Source organism: Zootoca vivipara, chromosome 13 (assembly GCF_963506605.1).
Source record: "Zootoca vivipara chromosome 13, rZooViv1.1, whole genome shotgun sequence".
In the NCBI taxonomy this organism is placed as follows: Eukaryota; Metazoa; Chordata; class Lepidosauria; order Squamata; family Lacertidae; genus Zootoca; species Zootoca vivipara.
The window spans coordinates 53,832,436-53,852,180 of NC_083288.1; the positions used below are offsets into that span (position 1 = coordinate 53,832,436).

Here is a 19,745-nt window from a genome sequence, read left to right on the forward strand (position 1 = left end):
CACAAAGGCTTGAGGGTGTCAACAGAGGACTCTGAAAGGCTAGCGAGAGAGGGGGGGGGACTCCCCATGCCAGAAACCTATTATGTTTGCAAGAACAGGGTGGGACCACAAAAGCACACCCAGGCATGTGCCACCCCCCTCCTCTGTGGCTTCAGCCCCTCACCCACCCCAGGTGGCACTGAGGGTCTGGATTCCTTCCTCCACCCCTAGAAAGACCTTGAGTTAAACACCCACCCACCGCCTCCCAGGAGACTTGGGGAGGGCTGAAGGAGGGGGAGAGTTCCTCTCAGATGGGGGGCACTGAGGCACCTGAGAGTGGGGGCTTCTGGCTTCTTTTAGTGCAGAAGCGAGTCTTTTGACTCCCACGCTGGCATACCCTTTAAGTGTCCTGGTTTCTGATTTGGTCCCAGAATGTCCCACTTTTCCTTTTTTTCCAACCCTCCTTATTTTTGGAGAACAATTAAAAATGGTGTTGGTGGGAAAGTCCTGTTTGAGTCCTGTTTGAACTGACAATAAAATCCCTGCATCAAATGAAGGAAATAGTGAAGCTGGCATGCGAAACCCTTCCTATGATTTTGAAGGAAAAGGTCACCAATCTGCTTTAAATTCTTTAATTGCAAGGCTTCCACAGCCAGCCATTTCTTAGGAAACGTGGAGTGTTCATTCCTTTATTGTAAATGGAGCCTTACACTGTCTACTCAGAAGTAAGTCCCACTGTATTCAGTGGAGCTCACTCCCAGGTAACTGGGTCCAGATTGGGCAGCCTTCCACTGCAATCCTAAGCATTTTTACTCAAAAGCATAGCTGCCAAGTTATCCCTTTTTTAAAGGGATTTTCCCTTATGCTGAATAGGCTTCCTCGCGAGAAAAGGGAAAACTTGGCAGCTATGCTCAGAAGTAAGTCCCACTGAGTTAAATAGGATTTATTCTCTGGTATGTTATTGATCATTCCCATGTTTCTGTTGTTGTTGTTGTTGTTGTTGTTGTTGTTGATTTCATTCCATTTATCTGCAGGTGTTGTATTTGATCCCTTCCTTCACACATTTGTTCTTTACAACAATCCTGCAAGGTAGGAAAGATGCAGCTGTCCCCTATGAGGATTGAACCTGCAACCTTGGCCTTATCAAGGCCACGCTCTAACCAACTGAGCTATCCACACAGTTGATGGGCACAGCTGAGTGTCAGGCTTCCTACCTGAGCTGGAGGCTCTGGGCCCGCTCCTCCAGTTGAACCTAAGGGCCTCACCCTTCTCCTTCAGCCCCTGTTCCTCTCCCCGCTTCCTCCCCATGGCCTGGCCTGCACTGATAATAGCCTGCGCTCCCTTTATCAGACAGCAGAAGAAGGACTGAGCAGGCCGGGCCCTGACTCTGTGGCAACTGCAGGCGGCTAGGCAGAGGCCTCTTCTAACCCTCTCCCCTTTCTCCCACAGGTGCCCCCCAGGCAGGCTGGCACGATGCCCGCCTCGCGGCTGCAGCCCCTCTTCCCCCTCCTCCTGGCCTTCCTTGTTGGCTTGGCCCAGGCGGATGAGCTGCTGGTGGCCACCCAGACAGGGCGGGTGCGTGGCATTCGTGTGAGGGTGCTGGATGGCCGCGTCTCAGCCTTCCTGGGCATCCCCTTTGCAGAGCCCCCCGTGGGCCCACGCCGCTTCCTGCGCCCGGAGCCGGTCAAGCCCTGGAGCCATGAGCTGGACGCCTCGTCCTACCGGCATGCCTGCTACCAGGTAGTGGACAACACTTACCCTGGCTTCCACGGGACGGAGATGTGGAACCCCAACCACAACATGAGTGAGGACTGCCTCTACCTCAATGTCTGGGTGCCCTCTCCCCGCCCCAAAAATGCCACCGTCCTGGTCTGGATCTACGGAGGCGGCTTCTACAGTGGCTCGTCCTCACTGGACGTCTACGACGGGCGCTTCCTCACCTACACTCAGAACGTGGTCCTGGTCTCCATCACTTACCGGGTGGGTGCCTTCGGCTTCCTGGCCCTGCTGGGCAGCCAGGAGGCCCCAGGCAACATGGGCTTGCTGGACCAGCGCCTGGCACTGCAGTGGATTCAGAACAACATCCAGTTCTTTGGGGGCAACCCCAAGGCTGTCACCATCTTTGGCGAGAGTGCCGGTGGTGCCTCGGTCAGCATGCACCTCCTCTCGGCCCAGAGCCGGCCCCTTTTCCAGCGGGCCATCCTGCAAAGCGGGACGGTCAATGCTCCATGGGCCACCATCACACCGGCAGAGAGCCGCCGGCGTGCCACGCTGCTGGGCAAGCGGGTCGGCTGCCACTTCACCAATGACTCTGAGCTGGTGAGCTGCCTGCGCACAAAGCACCCGCAAGAGCTGGTCGACGAGGAGTGGTCGGTGCTGCCCTACAAGAGCATCTTCCGCTTCTCCTTTGTGCCCGTCATCGATGGGGACTTCTTCCCGGACACACCCGAGGCGATGCTCAGCACGGGCAACTTCAAGGAGACACAGGTGCTGCTGGGCGTGGTGAAGGATGAGGGCACCTACTTCCTCATCTACGGGGCGCCCGGCTTCAGCAAGGACAATGAGAGCCTCATCAGCCGAGAGGACTTCCTGGACGGCGTGCGCATCGGGGTGCCACACGCCAACGACATTGCCGCCGAGGCTGTGGTGCTGCAGTACACCGACTGGGAGGACGAGGACAACCGTGAGAAGAACCGGGAGGCCATGGACGACATTGTGGGCGACCACAACGTCATCTGCCCCACCATGCACTTTGCCCGGCGCTACGCCGAGCACGGCAACAAGGTCTACGCCTACTTCTTCGACCACCGCGCCTCCAACCTCATGTGGCCGCTCTGGATGGGCGTCCCGCACGGCTACGAGATCGAGTTCATCTTCGGGCTGCCGCTCAACGACAGCCTCAACTACACCCCCGAGGAGAAGGAGCTCAGCCGCAGGATGATGCGCTACTGGGCCAACTTTGCCCGCACGGGGTAACGAGGCTGGCAAAGGGGGCAGGTGGGGGCAGGGAAGGGAGGAGGCTGCCCTGCAAGGTAGGGAGGAAAGGGGGCAAACATTCCTCCCCACTCGGGGGGTGGAGGGATGCAGGGGAGGGCCTTCTCTGTGGGGGCCCCTGAGCTGCAGGGCTCCCTCCCCACAGAGGTGTGCCTGGCCCCTTCCTTGCACAGCTTCCGGAGAATGCTGGGGATGCTCTTCTTTGCCCTGCCTTTTAGCACTTGAAGTGCATGGCTTTAGGCCCCACCTTATTTTATAGTTGCTTTCTTGAACTGTTTTTAATCTTGTGTTGTAATGCTGAAATCTGCCCTGCGACCAGGGTGGGTATTTAATTAACTAGTTCATTAATTGTTTGAAGAAGCTGCCAATGGGGTCGCAAACAGGGCCTTGGGCATAGGTCAATTGGGGAAACAAATTTTGGACGATTCTCAGGATTCAGGTTTATTGCAGGACTTGATTAGATTTATTTATATCCCCTGCACACACAACTAGAAAGATGAAAAAATATGTTCCTGGTTATGGATGGTGTTTGATTGTCTGGCTGGTCTTAAGTGAGAATTCCTGATTTGGGGCAATTGGGAATTAGCAGCTTTCCTTAGTTTTGCTTTATATGTAACAACCAGGCTATTCTGTCCCTCAAAAAACATATGAATTTCAAAATGTTGACCCTTGACCATGATAAGAAAAACCTGGGTTTGAATTTTAAAATATACAGACCCAGCACTTTTGATTTCTGCTCAGGTGTGTCTTGAGTCTGTGTGAGTTTGTCTCGGCAAATAGCAGGAAGAGAAGGGATGAATACAAATCAGTCTCAGAGCGGAAAGGGACTCCAGCCGCTTCCCCAGGGCTCCGTTTCCTTGGAATGAGGGGCAGCAGAGACTGTGGTGTCTTCAGGATATTTGACTTTATTTATACCTACATGCAACCCAAGTGTAGGATGGAGGGGCTCACAGTATTAAGACCTCAACGGATCTTGCTTCTCAGTTAGTCGCAGCTCTGCATCCAGCACAGAGCAAGCAGGTCTCTGTGTCTCAAGATGCTGGGCTGCTTCCAGCTCAGATCACACACCTTCTCTGGCTCCCCCTAGGTGAGGGGGCTAGAGGAAAGGCCCACCCATAAGCCTGGAGGGCCCCCTCACTTAGTTGCACCTCTTGCAGCCTGGCCTGTTCTTTTGGGATGTTGAGGAGGACACTCAAGTGGCCAGTTGAGGTCATTGTCCTACAAAGAAACTTTTCTGAACCATTCAGCAACAGAATCTGCCATAAAATTGTAACCCTCCCTGGGTCCTGGACCCCAAGGCTTGGAAGGGACTCAAGGCATCATCCAGACACACACACACACCCCATACACCTCAAACCCATAGCAGGGGAAAGGAGGAGAGCCACTTAAAAGGACAATGAAGCACTAAGCCAGAATACTGGGCTAGTCCTGGCCCTGTACTACTACTGTTTTTTGTTGTTGTTGTTGTTATTGTTGTTGTTGTCGTTGTTAAAATTTGTGTATCTCTCTCTATCCATGGATCTCAGGGCAGTTAACGGCATAAAAATACAAGATAAAAACACCCAAAATGCAGCATCTGTTGCCAGGTTGACCCAAGCACAGAGGCTGGTGCAAGAATTCCTGGGGGGGGGGGCTGGTCGAGAAACTGACTGTTCACTCTCCCCCCCCCCCCACGCAGGAACCCCACGGACCCCTCAGACAAGGAGGAGTCCTGGCCCGTCTACAACCTGTCCGATCAGCAGTACGTCAAGCTCAACACGCAGCCGCTCAGCACCGACCGCAGTCTCCGGGCCCAGATCTGCGCCTTCTGGAACCAGTTCCTCCCCAAGCTCCTCAACGTGACCGGTGGGTCAGGGCCCCTGGCGGGGGGGAGCCTCCTGAGAGTGGGCAGGGACATGGGTGTGTGGGGGGGAGAAACAGACACAACACAACCCAGCCCAGGAATTGGGCCGCTCCGTCGAAACAGATGCGGAAAATCCAGCCCCCTCCCCAGGTCTTCTTCAGCCTTGACCGCCCCCCACCCGCCAAGTCTCCCCAAATCTGATCTTTTGCTTCCCACCCCTTTCCACCAAGAATGACCTGCTTCTCCAACCTCCTCTCTATCTCTGTCTCTGTCTTGACCCAACTGACCTCTCACTACCACAGCAGAAGGTGATGCGTTTGTGAGCAGCCCATGGCTGCCTCCGCCCTCCCTGCCGCCATTGCAATCTGGGGGAATGGCAACTTTTTCAATGAGTGTGGAGACGGGCCTCGCACCCCACACACCCCTCTCTCCCCTTTGCCCAGGGGTTTAACTCCTCATTCTCTTCTCCCTTGTAGAGTCTTCCAGGCATTGTGCTGAGTCCAGCTGGGGGCCCGGGGGGCCCTCCGCCCCACTGGTGGTCCTCTTCCTCCTCCTCCTCTTCCCCCCATGGCACCTCCTGTCCTGAGCACCCCACGGATCACACTGAAAGAAGGAGCAGGTGGTAGCCACTGCTGCCTACCGCACTGCCGCAGACTGGCGGAGGGCTGGGCCTTGGCTGAGTGGGGAGGGGGGCTCAGCCCAGCTGCTACCGCTGTTGCCGCTGCTGCTCTGCATGGACCGGGAGGTCAAGTGGGGCCTATCCCCAGGGGCGTCGTGGGAGCAAAAGGGCAGAGGGATGGGCAGAAGGCAGGGACTCACTGGGCACGCAGCCCCACAGGAGCCAGCAGGCAACAAAGGCAGGCTGTCCTTTTGGCACTGCGGCGGATTGACTTTGGGAGACAAAGACCCATGAGCGATCCAGCATGGATTCTGTGGCGTGCTGCAAACTGGAATGAGCCATCTAGGCAACTGAGCCCCGCAGTTCTTCCGTGACAATCCTGCCTGTCCCAGAACCAGCATCTGGACCCCTGAGAGCCCAGCAGTGATTGGTGTAGAACAATTGGATTTCGGGAACAGGACGCATGAACACAAATTCAGATTTTGGCAGCTGAGTGGAGGGTTTCCACCCAGGCAGAAGAGTTGCAGCAGGATGGAGTGGAGGGCAAAGCAGGTAGACTGGGAGATACTGAGCCCCTTCCCACCTTTTCCTGGTCCACCCCCCTCTCAGCACCAGTGCCTGCCTTTGAGAAAAGCTGGGCGGGGAGAGAGTGGCAGGGGGATGAGGCATTGTGGGAGGGGGCTCAGCACCCCCCTGCCCATGCGCCCCAAACCAGACCTCCCGCCCGCCCACCTTGCAGCAAATGTCTGGTTCAGGCACAGTGTCAGGGTCTCCCTGTGTGTTTCTGTATACCTCGTTTTCAATGGTTTTAGGGTTCTGCTCCTGTCTGGTGTTTTGTTGTTCTCGTTTCACATTCACATGCTTGAAACTTTGTAGGTTGTGTGTTCCTGAGGTCCCTGTTTGGGAGAATTGCAATAAGAATCAATAATTTCAAGCACACACAGTCTTTGGCGCTTTGCATTTTGGGGGGAGGCGAGGCACAGAGCAGGTGGGAGATCCTCTCTTTCCTTCTGCTTTCCAACTGCATGACCAGAGGGGAAAAACAGAGGTGGGGGATTTGGGGCTGGGGGGTGAAGAGGCGGGTGCATGGGGGTGTGCATAATATGTCTGCAAAGGGGGGAGGGTTCAGGGAAGGCCTTTGGGGGTCAAGGGAGAGGCTGCAGGAGGACGTTTCATTTTCTGCTGGACTTATAGGCACACATTCCAAGGTGGGTGATCCCTTTCTCAGCCTGGCTGTGGCCCCAGATCCCTTTTCACAGGGGCTTCCTGGGGGCCACCTGAATGCCAATTGCCGTTTGCAGAGATAGCTGCAGCCTTGGTTGTGGGGAGTGTGTTAGATGTGAAGTTTGGGGTCACCCTTTGTTTGGCCAAGGAGTCAGGCCCGTTTAATGGGGTTCAGAGGCAAGGCACATAGATGGATATAGATGATTTTGAGAGAGGGAGGGAGAGACATGTCCATCCGCAGATCATGCTCTTAACTGCAATGCTGCCGCAGCTGTCTTTAGCTTGCTAATGCTAACCACCTCTTTCTTACGCACGGGTGTCCTCGGCGCATCTCCCCCACTCTCCATCAATCTTCTGCTTGGTCCACCCAAAGACTCCCCTCCCAACCTGCCCCCCTCAAAATCAAACTGCCCCCCCTTTCAGATCCTTCTGGGAAGCCATCCCAAGGGGCTTCCCACCCAGTGGCAGTGCATTCCACAGGCTAGTAGCAGGTGCATGATGGAAGGGAAGCTGCCTCCTGCCAGTGAGAGAGGTATAGTGGTTAGAGCGATGGATTATTATTTTTTATTTTATTTATTAAATTTGTATAGCGCCCCTTCATGGACTCTCCTTCATTGGAGGCTTTTAAGCAGAGATTGGGTAGCCTTCTCTTGGGAATTCTGCAGCTGTGATTCCTGCCTTGCAGGGGGTCGGACTGGATGGCCCTCGGGGTACCTTCCAACTCTACAATTCTAGGATTCATTGGAGCTTTGTAAGGAGAGCGGGAGGCTGCGGGAGGCAGTGGAAGACAGGAGTGCCTGGCATACTCTGGTCCATGGGGTCACAAAGAGTCGGACACGACTAAACGACTAAACAACAACAAGAAGGAGAACTTGGATGGCCATCACGGACCCTTGAGTCGGGGGTCCTGCATTGCATTCCCAGCCATGAAGCCCACCAGGGAGACCTTGGGGCAGTTACTACGTCTCAGGCCAAGCTCCCTCACAGGGTTTTTGTGAGGATAGAATTGGGGGCGGACAGAGTCATGCAGTCTGCTTTGGAGAAAAGTTAAAAAGTGGAGTTAAAAGGTGAACTTCACAGTGAAATCTCTGCCAGAGGAACCCACTTCCCCCTGTCCAATTTGTACCCCGAGACTCTGGGTTTCGTGGAATTGTAGAGCTGGAAGGTACCCAAAGGGTCATCTAGACCAACCCCCAGAAAAAGCTACATTCATCACAGGAAATCCATGTTTGAGGAAAAAAGGTCCCTGAGGCGGAGGTGCTTTGAGCCAGGCCACCTCTTCCATTGCAGCAGGAGAGACACAAATGTCACCACCTCTCCAGGGCAAAGGACGAAGGAAGGAGGAAAAAGAGGTCAGCATCCCTAAGAGGTATCAGCCTAGTATTGGAGGGAAAGTCATGGCGGGAGGATGAGGTCAGGAGAGAAGCTGGGTGCCTCCATCTACCCTTGGCCACGCCAGTGAAAGCCGAATTGCATCCTTAAAACTCCCCAAAGATAGAGGGACAGGCAGCTGACAAGAGAGATGAAGGAACGTCTCTCCATCTAATACCAGGTGTGGAGTCCAGGGTTCTCCAATGGGGAGGGGGCTTTGGAGCCTGGTGAGTCTGCATTCCCCCCCCCCGCCCTGCCAATGCGCTTTGGCCTCTTGGCAGCTCTTCCTGCCGCTTAACTCTGTTTCCTTTCTCCTCCTCCTTTGTCTCTCCTTCCATTCTGCCCCTTCTCGCTTTCCCTCCGCGCCTGCTCCACCCCAGATAACATCGAGGAGGCCGAGCGGCAGTGGAAGCTGGAGTTCCACCTCTGGAGCGCCTACATGATGCACTGGAAGAGCCAGTTCGACCACTACAGCAAACAGGACCGGTGCTCAGAGCTGTGACACAGAGGGGAGGGGGGGGAGAAGAGGGAATGGCCCCTCAACCCCAACTCCATTCAGTCAAGCACGCCAAGCAGCTCAAGGAAACCCCCTCCCATCAGCCCCCAGCCCCTCTGGTGACACTTGCCACAACTCTCCCACCACCCCAACCCAATCCCAGCCAATCTGAGCGTCCCTAATGGACCCCCCCATCCAACTTCCCTCCCCCCCCCATCCAGCCACCCAAAGCCAAGAGTTGCGCCCATCAATCCAAGCAGCCCCTCTGTGGCCCTCATCCAGTTGGCCCAGCCTGCCAACCCCCCACCCCACCCACATCTCCACCACCCCCAGAAACAGGAACCGGGCAGCAAGTTGATCTACTGCTTCAGGACTGGGGTGGGGGACACAGCACCCGGCCTTCCCGAGGCCCCTCCATGGTCCCCGTGGTCCCCAGTTTCCAGATCCCCCCCACCAACTGGCCCCCCCATTGTAGCACCCTGAACTCGTTGAACCCTTCACCCCCTGTGGTTCCTCCCCTTTGCTGTTTGGGAACGCCCCCCAAAAAACTACTGACTCTTTGCTGTGATTTGTATATAATGTTTATTTAAAGGGGAGAATGTGATAGATAGATAAATAAATACACACACACATATATATATAACTATAAATATAAATATATATCTATATTTGGACTGTATAGCGACCGGAGCTACAGGCAACACTCCCTGCCCCCCCACATGCATCTGCCCCCCACAATCATTCACTCTGATTCCCCCACACATCACGAGGCACCCCAAGGGAATCCATCCCCCAAGCCATCCTCACAGCCCACCCCAAATACTTATCATCGTAGAGCCTTGGTCAGCTCCAGGCCCTAGCCCCCCACCCCTCAAAGCAACTGCTCTCCCAAATCAACACCCCAAAAGCCCAACTGACCTGCTGTCCCTTTTATCAGCTCCGACCTCCGGACAAGCCCCGTGACTCAGGGGCCCCTTTGGAAACAGAGAGAGAGAAAGACCCACTCGCAGGCCCCTGGAGAGCTGGGTCCCCCCCCCAAGTCAGGTTGCCCCCCCTTCCCTGCCCCCAGCCTCCCACCTCTTCCGCCTGCATGGCCAGCACCTGTGGAACTCCAACCTGTGTGTGAACTCCTGCAAAACCCAATAAAAAGAGTTAACCTGGTGCGGTGTCTGTGTGTGTCTGTGATGGGCCTGGAGGGCAAAGTGGGCTGCACCCAGGGAGGGGGGCCCTGGGTGGGCAGGCAATAGGAGGCAGCAATGCTCAGCCAAGGAGTTGTTGGACAGCAGGACAGGCTCCCTCGGGAGGCGGGGTCTCTCCTTCATTGGAAGCTTTTAAGTAGAGGTTGGGGGGCCGTTTGTCTGGGGTTCTTGAGCTGGGATTCCTGCATTGCAGGGGGTTGGGCTGGATGACCCTTGGGGACTCCCTTCCAACTCTACAAATCCATGATTCTATGGGAATGTGAAGAGGCACCCAGCGGGTTCAGACTAGGGCTGGGCGATACCTTGTTTTCAGCATCACAATCTTATCACCAGCTAAACATTGCGATATACAATACCAATATATCGTGATGCCTGAAATAAGGATGGAGCTATGCAGAGGCTGAGCAGACAGCTTGCAGTATTCCATGGGGTTCATACCTGGCCTTTTAAAATACCTCTGGGTAGCCTATGCCCAAGGCGAAATTATGACTACAGCAGGAGAGGCTCAAACGCAGCCAAAATGCCCACCAGACGAATCTCAGGACGAAGCACAGTGGAATCACAACACCCTCGTTGCAGGAATTTGTGACTAGCAAACTCAACACAATCACTCCTGCAAATGTTCCCACAAAACACTTCATCCGTTTTTCCCCTATCTCTATTCAAAGGGCCTCTGCCGCACATTACCAAATGTAACAATTCACTGATAAATGTATCTACGGACTGACTCAATGGGAAAACTTTGTTGTTGTTGTTGTTTAGTCAGCAGCTAAATATTGTGATAGGACGAAACATCGCAACGTTGAGAAGGAAGAAGCGTCATTCAGCCCCGGCCCCACGAGGTGCCAGGGTGAAGCCAAACCAGCTCTGCTCCCACTGCCACCAGCGCCCAGTGTAGGGAGGAAGGAGGCAGCCAGAGAAGGTCAGGAAAGGCAGAAAGCAGAAGGGAAGCCCCCCCCCCCCAAATACACGGTGCTCTGGCACAGGAGGTGATGCAAAGCAGGGGGGAGGGCACCCTGTTGGCAATGCCTGGCATGAAGCCATCCTAATCTCGCAGGATCAATGGACGCTGACGCCACAGGACCCTCTCGCTCACCTGTTCCGAATGGCAGTGGCAAATATCAGGTTTCCAGGTGGGGCCTTTTCTGGGCAGGGAACTGGGCACAGGATTCCAGGCGTGTCTGACCTAGGCAGAAGGGAGCGGTCCTATTCCTTCCCTCGATCTGGAAACTAGGCTTCTGTTGGAGCACCCTAGAACAGCCTGGGCCTTCTTCGCTGCTGCATCAGCCTGTTCTCATGTCTGTAAGCTGACTCTGGGCCTGCAAGGGGTCTGCCTCCTTCCAAAATCCATTCTCCATCTCTCCAGTCCTCAGCCTGTAGCCCCCCTGAGGAGGTCCTCCCCATTGCCCCCCACCTCCTTTGCCAGCAGCTCAGAGAAAACCTCTCCCATCCATGCCCAGTCCTCCAAACTGGGAGGCCACCTCAGCCCTCCTCCTGGTGGTGAAGGTCAACAGCTTAACTCTGCGCTGTGTGAAGAAGACCGTCCTTCCGTCTTTCTCAGGCCTGAATCCCCCCAGCTCTCAGCATCACTGTTCAACAATCAACACTCCATTGCAGGGGGCTGGACTAGATGACTTTGGGTCCCCTCCCAGCTCGACAAACCTAAGACTTGCAAACCCCTTTGGCTCCGAGGGTTCTGAGAGAAACTTATTTTTATCCACTTTATCTAAATCAGGCCTAGTTTTATACATCTCCAACTCTTTCTTTCTTTCTTTCTTTCTTTCTTTCTTTCTTTCTTCCTTCCTTCCTTCCTTCCTTCCTCTCTCTCTCTTTCTTTTTTCTTTCTATTTCTTACTACCATAAAAGGCCCAAATTTTGCAACCTTTCCTCCTCGCAGGATTGCTCCATTCCCTCCATTCCCTTTGTCATTTGTTCCTGAAGCTTTTCCAACTCTACAGTATCCATTTTATTCATTTTTTAAAAGTTGTATATTGCTGTGCCATTATATATGTGTGTGTGGGGGGGGTGCTGCTGTTTATAATAATAAACAATAAAAACCATTTAAAAAGTTAGAATCAGAAATCAGCTTACCGTTGTGGAGCAGCGTCTTGCCTGCCTGGGCCTGTCGGAATAGAAACCTTATCAGCAGGTGTTTGGAAGGGGAAATGAAGGCTCCTGCTGAATCTCCAGTGGCAGGGAGTTCCACAGGGGTGGGCAGATGGCACTAAAGGCTCGGTTTGTCCCCGTTGCCAAATGAGACTGGTTTGGGGGACTGCCAAGGGTGCCACTGCAGCTCTCCTTGCAAGGGACCCCCAGGGTCATCTAGCCCAACCCCCTGCAACGCAGGAACGGCAAGGTTTGGGGGATGCCTCCCAAGGGGGTCTCGCCTCATGCTCCGCCCCCAGCGTGGGGGGTCGCACGCTGGGGGGCTCTCCACAACACTCACTGGGAGGCGCGGTTTCTCTTTGCTGAGGGGCCTTTTTCACGCGTGCCAGCAGGGGGCGCCCGAACCCCGCCCTGCCCGCTCCGTGGGAAAGGGGCTGCTTTTCACGTGCAGGTGTGCATGCATGCGCGCGTGTATTTTGGGGGTGAGGGGGTGGAAAGGAGAAACCCCCTCCTCCTCCACGTGCACTTCCCTCCCGCCACCACTGGGGGAGGGGGAGGAGTCTTTTCGGGGGCGGGGTTCCCATAGGGGCGGCTCCCCCTCCCTGCCTCCTTCCCCCCCCCCTGCTAGGAAGTATTTGCACTAAAAAGAAAAGGGGGGGAGGCCGAAAGAAGAGGAGGAGCCGCGAGAAAGAGCCCCCCCCCCCGCTCGCTCGTCGCCTCCTCCTCCAGGCCCGTGACGGGGGGCGGGCGGCTGGGATGCGACCAGTCGGGCTGGGGGGCCCCCCATGGAGCGCATGGAAGTGGAGCCCAGCGGAGCGGGGGGCGCCCTGCGGAGGTCCAACAGCGCCCCCCTCCTGCCGGGGCTCTGCGGGTAGGAGAGGGGGACCCGCGGCGGGGAGGGGGGAGCAGGAGGGGGGGTCCCGGTGCAGCCCGTGACGCAACTCACCCCCCACGCATTTCCTTCCTTGCAGGTCCCCCCCGCGGAAGGAGGAGCCGGCTGGGACCCCCCGGAGCCGCCGCAGCAGCGTCTGTCTGGACAGTGGGCTGGGGGTGAGCGACCCCCCCCCATAGCCGCATTCCAAGAGGGGGGCTCTGCATGTGGGTCCCCCCCCTCAAAAAAAGAAAGTCCCCGGTTTCAAACGCTCATTGCACTGTTCCTTTCCTTTTTCGCTTGCAAGGTCGAGGCGATGAGCGAGACGCTCCCCAGAGTTTGGGGGGCCTCCAGCAGCAGGTGAGGTTTTTATTTTAGGGGGGTACAAAATAGGGGGATCTGGCCCCGCAGCTTCAGCTTCAGCTTGTCCTTCTTTTGCAGGGCGCCCCCCGGCGGCCTCCACGTCAGCAGCCCAGGCCCGGGGACCAGCTATGGGGTGAGTGTGGGGCACAGGGGAGACCCAGGGGGGAGGGGGTTCGCAGGGGTGGGATGGGCAGCCCCCCTAATTGTTTCCCTCTCTCTCCCTCTCCCCAGTTTTCCAGTCCCCCCAGTGCTGTGACCCCCCACTCCTGGCATCTCCAGAGGTGGGTTGGAGGGGGGAGGAGAGGAGCAGTTTTCATCTCTCTCCTGCATTGCAGGGGTTGGTCTGGATGACCCTTGGGGGTCCCATCTCTGCCATACAAGGCTTCTCTAGGTGAACTTACATGACCTTTGCCCCCCCATCTGCTCCCCTCTTCCAGGCTCCCCACCTCCCCAAGCACAAGGACCCCCTCCACGCTGGAAACCCTCAAGAGGAAAGGTAGAAAAAGAAATGAAAAGGGGTGGGGGGTGTACTTATTTGGAAGAACATTAGCATGGCTGGTGGGAGGGGCCAATCTCATTGGTGGGGGAGCTCCAAGAGCATGAGCAAAATTGGGGGGTACCTGGGAGGGGGCAGTTACGGGGGGCAAGATGCTGATTCTCTACCCCTCACCCACATCTCTGCTTCTTGTTGCAGGAGGACTGGACATCGACTCCCCCCCGAAAAAGCTGTTTGTGGCGGGGGTCCCCATCACGCCCCCAGCCCCATAGCTGACCCCCCCCCAGGCGACAGCAAAGGGCACTCTAGCTCCATTCCCCAATTCCATCCCTTGTGTTGGGGGGTTCACATCAGGCTGCGCTCGGAGCTGGTCTTCGTTCGTTGGGGGGGGGGGAGATACCCTCCAGCAGGAAATAAGGGTGGGGGGCAGGAAAGAGGTGCAGCGGATCCTTTAATAATAAAAAAGGCACCCAAGGATTTTTGGGGGGAGGTAGAGGTTTCATTTAGTGGCTTAATGTGAGGGTCAAGTTTGGAGGAGCCCCCCCACCATCTCAAAGGCAGTCTTCTGCTTTAAATTTCCCCCTCCAACAGCCCCACACAAAGTGGGGAGGGCCCTTGGAGTTTCTCAGGTGGGGAAGCCCAGGAGTGACTTTGCGTCAGGGAGGGGGCATAAGGGTTATTCCCTGACCTCACTGGGACAAGGATGCCCCCCCCCCCAGCAAGAACTGTGTACCAAGATGGACTGAAAGGGGTCTCTTATCCCAACCCCGGCCTTCCGCTACCGAATCATGTACTGTATAAACCATGTTTGGGGGGGGGGGGGCATTTGCAGGATTATTTTTCTATTCTATGTATATATATAATTTGTACATATCTTCTATAAATATATAATATATATTTTTCTGTTAGGAAATCGGGGAAGGGGTTGCCCTGGGGGTCGGGGAGGGGGGCATTGCTTGCAACGGGCATTTCCCCCCATCCTTGCCACTGCCGGTGGATCTGCTGTGCATTTTGCAATTCTGTAATAAAAGGACCTTGAAGCAAGGACCCCCACTGGCTCCTTATTTGCTTTGCTTTGGGGGGGGAGTTTTAAAATGCCTGCAGGCAAGAAAAATGTGCCCCACAAGGTGGTTTGGTGGGGGGGGGGGGCGAATTACAGGAAATGAAACCCCAGCGGAAGAAGAGGAAGAGGCCCTGCCAGCTTCATGGGGGGGGGGGTGTCCGCCTGCTTCCTTCCATACCATCCTCCACAGAACATGCAGCACAACCGGGGGGGGGGGGCTTGAAGCCCAGAACATCTGGAGCTGAAGAGTGTCGTCGTCCCCCTTCTGTTGCACAGCTTTTTCTGACAAAGGTGGGAGATCATCTCTAAAAACCTACCCAGGCCTGGAAAGGAATCTCATTTCCCAACATATACAGCTGCCCCCTCCCCCCCCAAAAAGCCACTGCTGCCCTAGCAACCCACCAGCTGTCGTCCCCCTCCCCACCACAAAAAAATCATATGTGATTGGTGGGCCAGGATCCACAAGCAAAAGGGGGTTGGACTAGATGGCCCTTGGGGTCACCACTCTACAATTGCATGGAATTATAGGACCCCCAGCTCCCCTCCAGCGATCAACTCCTACGACTATTGGGGGCTCCCCAGCTCCCTGTGTCGGAGGAAACACTTTGCACGTGCACAGAGGCCCCCTGCTGCCCAGGCCGCAGCCGTTTGACCTTTCCAGCCCGCAGATTGACTGACACTTCCTCCCTGGAAGCTGCTGCCCCTCCCCCTGCCCTTGGGCCAGGGCTGGTTTCTGCAGAGGTCAAACAGAGGTCGTTGCCCTTTGACCTCTCCTGCTAGGGGCGGCCAAGCAGTTTTTAGGGGGGACGCTCTAAGAGGAAGGCGGGGAGGGGGCTGGTTGCAGGTGGGGAGGGGGCCTGGAGGAGGGAGGGGGCGTCTGGGGTGCCCCCACAGCCCCTGCCTGGGCAGGGCCGCATGCCATTGTGCCAGGGGAGGCCTTCTTTCCTTGGCAAGGCCCCGTTTTTGCAGGGTGGGGGGCAGAGGGTGGCTGCTTTGGCGAGGCCCGGTAAAGCTGGCTGTCGTTTTGCATCGGCAGATTCGAAGCTGGAGCCTCGGTGGCAGGCAAGCGAGAGGCGCACACACACACACACACACACACAAACACGCCGCACACGGCCTGGCCTGTGAAGAAAAGCACACTCACACGGGGGCTCGGGGCGGGGGGCGTTGGGGGGATCAGGGGGGGCTGCAAGGCCGAAGCCTGGCCCCGTGCCGTGGGGCGCCCTCCGTCCAGGGAGGTGGGGGGGGGCGGGGAGGGAGCCAGAGTGGCCGTTTGAAAAGCTGAGCTGCTGCCAAGCCAGCCTTGCAAGTTGGCACCGTGTCAAAGTCAGCTGGGGACGTTGAAGCTGGCGGGAGACGGAGCCGCTCAAAAGCTATTTTTTCCCTGGGGAGCGCCTGCCCAGATCCGCCCCAAACTCCACACGCCACCAGTGGGGCACCAGGGCTCCCCCCTGAATTTTTTTCAGATTTTTCCAAGCACCCCAAAGGGGCTTTTTCAAGTGTAGAAACTTGCGTAGGGGGAAAAAGGACCAGGCTTTTCTCGGTTCACCCCCTGCTCTTTTTTCTCTCTCTCCCTCTCTCGTTGCCTCCACAATCGCACGGAAAAGGGCTGGCAGCTCTTGGGGGGGCTGCTTTGGGAGGGGGCCCCTCTTATTTTCTTTTATTTCCTCCCCCCCCCACCCTCCGAATCTGGATTCCCTGGAAAAATCTAAGAGTGGGGCGAACTGGAAGAGGGTCCCCCGATTCTGGGACCTGAACAAAAAGCGGGGGACCAATTTTTCCTCCCTTTTGCAGGAGGGGGGGGCCCACGCGCACACAACCCCCACATGGATCCAGAACGGGCAGCGTGCCAGGACTGGGTGGCAAAGACACCAGCCACAGGGCCCCCTCTTGCTATCTCTCCGTGGGTGTAAAAGTGCTTTTTAAGGGCTTCTGGAAAACCCGCCCCCCCCAGCGCCCGGATGGGGCAATGGGGCAGCAGAGGAGGTAAGTTGGAGGTGCCCAGGGAGGTGGCGTGGGGTTCGGGGCTGACTCAGGACTGTCCTTGCCCCGGGAGGGGCTGGGTGTGTTCTTCTCCACAGTTGCAAGCAGGGCAGTGTGGTGCAGGCAGCTCAGAGGCCTGGCAGGCCCCAGACAGGATCCAGAAAATCCAGGGGGGGGCAACCCCCAGAGGACACCCCAAAATTGGCTCCCTAGGCCAAAAAAAGGGGGTGGGGGTCCGATCCTGAAACAGAGGAGGGTGAAACCTCACCTCACCCAAACAGCCCAAAAGCACACCCTGTGAGGTTGGAAAACAGCAAAAAGAGGCTCCCAGGACAACAAAACCTCGGATCTTGGGGGGGGGAGCCGCCAGGAACCCCAGAATTGGACCGCAAGACACCCCACAATTAAATGAGAGGAGCCTGGCCCCCCTCGGCCCCCAATGCGGACCCCCTCCTTTAAAAAGAAACCTGTCATTTGCAGAATACACCACATCCTCCCCTCAAATGCATCAGCCTCTTCCTCCCAGAGGAAGGATCAGGCCCCGGACACCTCTTGGGTGTCTCACTGCAAAACAAAGGGGTGGGGTGTTTTTTTCAGTGGTGGGGAGGTTACGCCACCCCCCCCAACCCGAGAATTCTGAAATTTAAGGGCACCCACCAAAAAAAAAAAAACCAGAAGCTGGACACCTCTGAAGCAAAACAGGTTCCTTTTTACTCTCCCTCCACAATAAAATAAATCAAGCCCCCCCCCCAAAATATTTTGATCCCCCAGCCCACAAAGTAAGTATCTAAGCTTTCAGAGCCTCCAACCCCGAAAACAGGGAAATATTGAGAATAAGGCTTGGGGCCCATAGATGATTTGACTGCCATTCGCCCCACTGCCAGTCCCTGTAGCCCAAGAACAGGATTTTGTGGGTGTCCTTTCAACTCATCGCCCACAAATGAGCATCCCCCCTCCAAAAAAACCCCACAAAACCCCCCACACTCAGCCCTCCAGAGACGCCCCCTCTCCAATTCCTCTTATTTCCCAGGTTTTTGTTTTGAGCAAATCACACCCTTCTGCTTTAGAGGAGGAGGCCGGCCACGCCTTGCCACCAGGCGCCTCGAAACTTCTCTTCGGCCATTTGCAACGTTTGAGAGGCTCTCCAAAAATAGGTGGGGGGGTGGAGAGACAGAAGATGGACGCGGCGAATTCACTCGCCCACTTAAAGAGAGTTTGGGGGTCACTTTTTTGAGGGGATGGGAGAATTAGATACCCCCCAGGGGGGGAATGGAATAAAAGGAAACACTTCCTTTACAGTTAAAATGGAACGTGGCGAAACGGGGGGGGGGGAGTTAATTTATTTATTATTATTATTATTATTATTATTATTATTATTATTTATTCATACCATGGCCATCTGGCTGGGTTTCCCCTGCCACTCTGGGCGGCTCCCAACAGAATATTAAAAACACAATGCAATACATCAAACGTTAAAAACTTCCCAGGGCTGCCCAGGGCTGCCCAGCATGTTGGTGGGGGGGGCAGTTTTACAGGACAAAAATGCTATTTTCTTCGTAACTGAAATAAGGTCTGCAAGAGAGATTTCGGGAATGCTGGGGAAGGGGGAGGGCTTTGTCCCAGCTACACACAGACCCACCGTCTCCACAAAGGGGGGGGGGGGGATCCCAAGTTCTTGGGCGTTGGCCTGCCCCACCTATGAAAGATGTTAGCTACCCCCCCTGATAGGGAGGGACGGGCTCTTTTGGGGAGGACAAATGCCCTCCCCCGGACCCATGGCCTTTTGAGGGTGCAGCTGGATGTGTGCACAATTGCATGCCCCCCCCCCCTGCCACCCTGTCCCTTGGCGTGAATTGCTTGTGTGCAAATTGTGGCCGTTGTGTGTGGGGGGGATGCCCCTTGTGCAGCCATGGAAGGGGGTGCTGGGCCTTGCCCTCCGCCTGGTCCATTTTCTCCTTGGGGGGCTGCAAGGCCTCCTCCTTGGTGGGGGGGGCACCCCGGCCGCTCCATGTTCCTCATGCGGTGGGGGTGGCGAGCCCACCAGATACTTCGGGGAGGAGTTTGGGGTGGGGGCACAGAGGGATGTGTTTCCCAAAATGCACACATTCCACAGAACTGCAGAGCCAGACAGGGTCCTGGGGGTCACCTAGTCCAACCCTCCGCAATGCAGGGACGGGTTCAAGAGTGGCCAGGTGGGAGGGGTATAAATAATTTTAAAAATTATTCATCGTTATGGTGAAGACGGAGGGTCCCCCTGCCAACAAACACACACACTGTGATACACTGGTAAGTGAAAAGAGAAAGAAAGTCCAACCTCCCCACCCATTTTACCCCAGTTTCACAAGCTCCTTGCTAACCCCCCCAAAAGATACAGGCCCCCCTCTTCCCATCCCTCTTCTCTCCACTAGTGAAACGGAAGATGCTCAGGTCGGCAGAACTGAACTTGCAAGGTGAGCGTGTTTGGGGGGGGGCAGAACAAGCAATGCCCCAGAGGCCCCAGCATTGACTCCCCCCCCACCGCCCCAGCAGCGCAACAATTTTGGACTGGAGCCTGCACCCGCCCAAGCAGCACAATATGGTTTGTTTGGTGGTCTGGGAATCGACAAACCGTCTTGTGGTGTTGACGCGAGCGCAGGCAGGACTTCGAGGGTGGAAGAGAGCGGGGGGGCCCTCTCCACCCCCCCTGCCCCCTCACATGATGGAAAGCAGATGCCCCCGCCGGACCGCCCCCCCCCCTCACACACACACCAAGGCTTGTCCTGCTGTAGCAGCACAGAAATATTGGCACTGCCTTGTCCGGCCAGTATTGCTTGCGCTGCTCCAGTGGGCCTGGCGCGCACAGCAGGGGGCATGAAATGTGTGGTGGGTGCTGGGGAGATGGGGGGGGGGAGCACGTAAAAAAGAGGCTGGGGAGAGGAAATGGCGAGGAGGGGCGAACGGAGGCGTCCTGCTCTGCTCACCTCCTCCCACCAAAGGACTCTCCCTCCGCACCTGCCAGGCCACCCCCTCTCAGCCCCTGGGTTCCAAATTGCCTGGGGGGGGTCTGTGTGTCATCAATGCCCCCCCAATCCCTGGTGCTGCTGTCTCGAGAGGCCCCGGGCGCAAGATGGGATACTCAAAGAGACAGGAGACCGAGGA

The 19,745-nt window shown here is 56.2% G+C and overlaps 1 protein-coding gene across 2 annotated transcripts; it reads left to right on the top strand.

Moving 5' to 3' along the window:
• The first annotated feature begins 1,349 nt into the window (after positions 1–1,349).
• Positions 1,350–8,710, top strand: ACHE (acetylcholinesterase (Cartwright blood group)). 2 transcript variants are annotated; one of them, XM_035136157.2, is made up of 4 exons: positions 1,350–2,951; positions 4,652–4,818; positions 5,293–5,435; positions 8,411–8,478. In XM_035136157.2, exons 1-3 carry the CDS (start codon positions 1,453–1,455, stop codon positions 5,400–5,402), a joined length of 1,776 nt encoding a protein of 591 aa, XP_034992048.2. In that variant the 5' UTR covers positions 1,350–1,452; the 3' UTR covers positions 5,403–5,435; positions 8,411–8,478. The 2 variants fall into 2 exon arrangements, with proteins under 2 accessions (XP_034992048.2, XP_034992047.2); XM_035136156.2 differs by lacking the exon at positions 5,293–5,435 and having other exon boundaries at positions 1,352–2,951; positions 8,411–8,710.
• Positions 8,711–19,745: the final 11,035 nt, after the last annotated feature.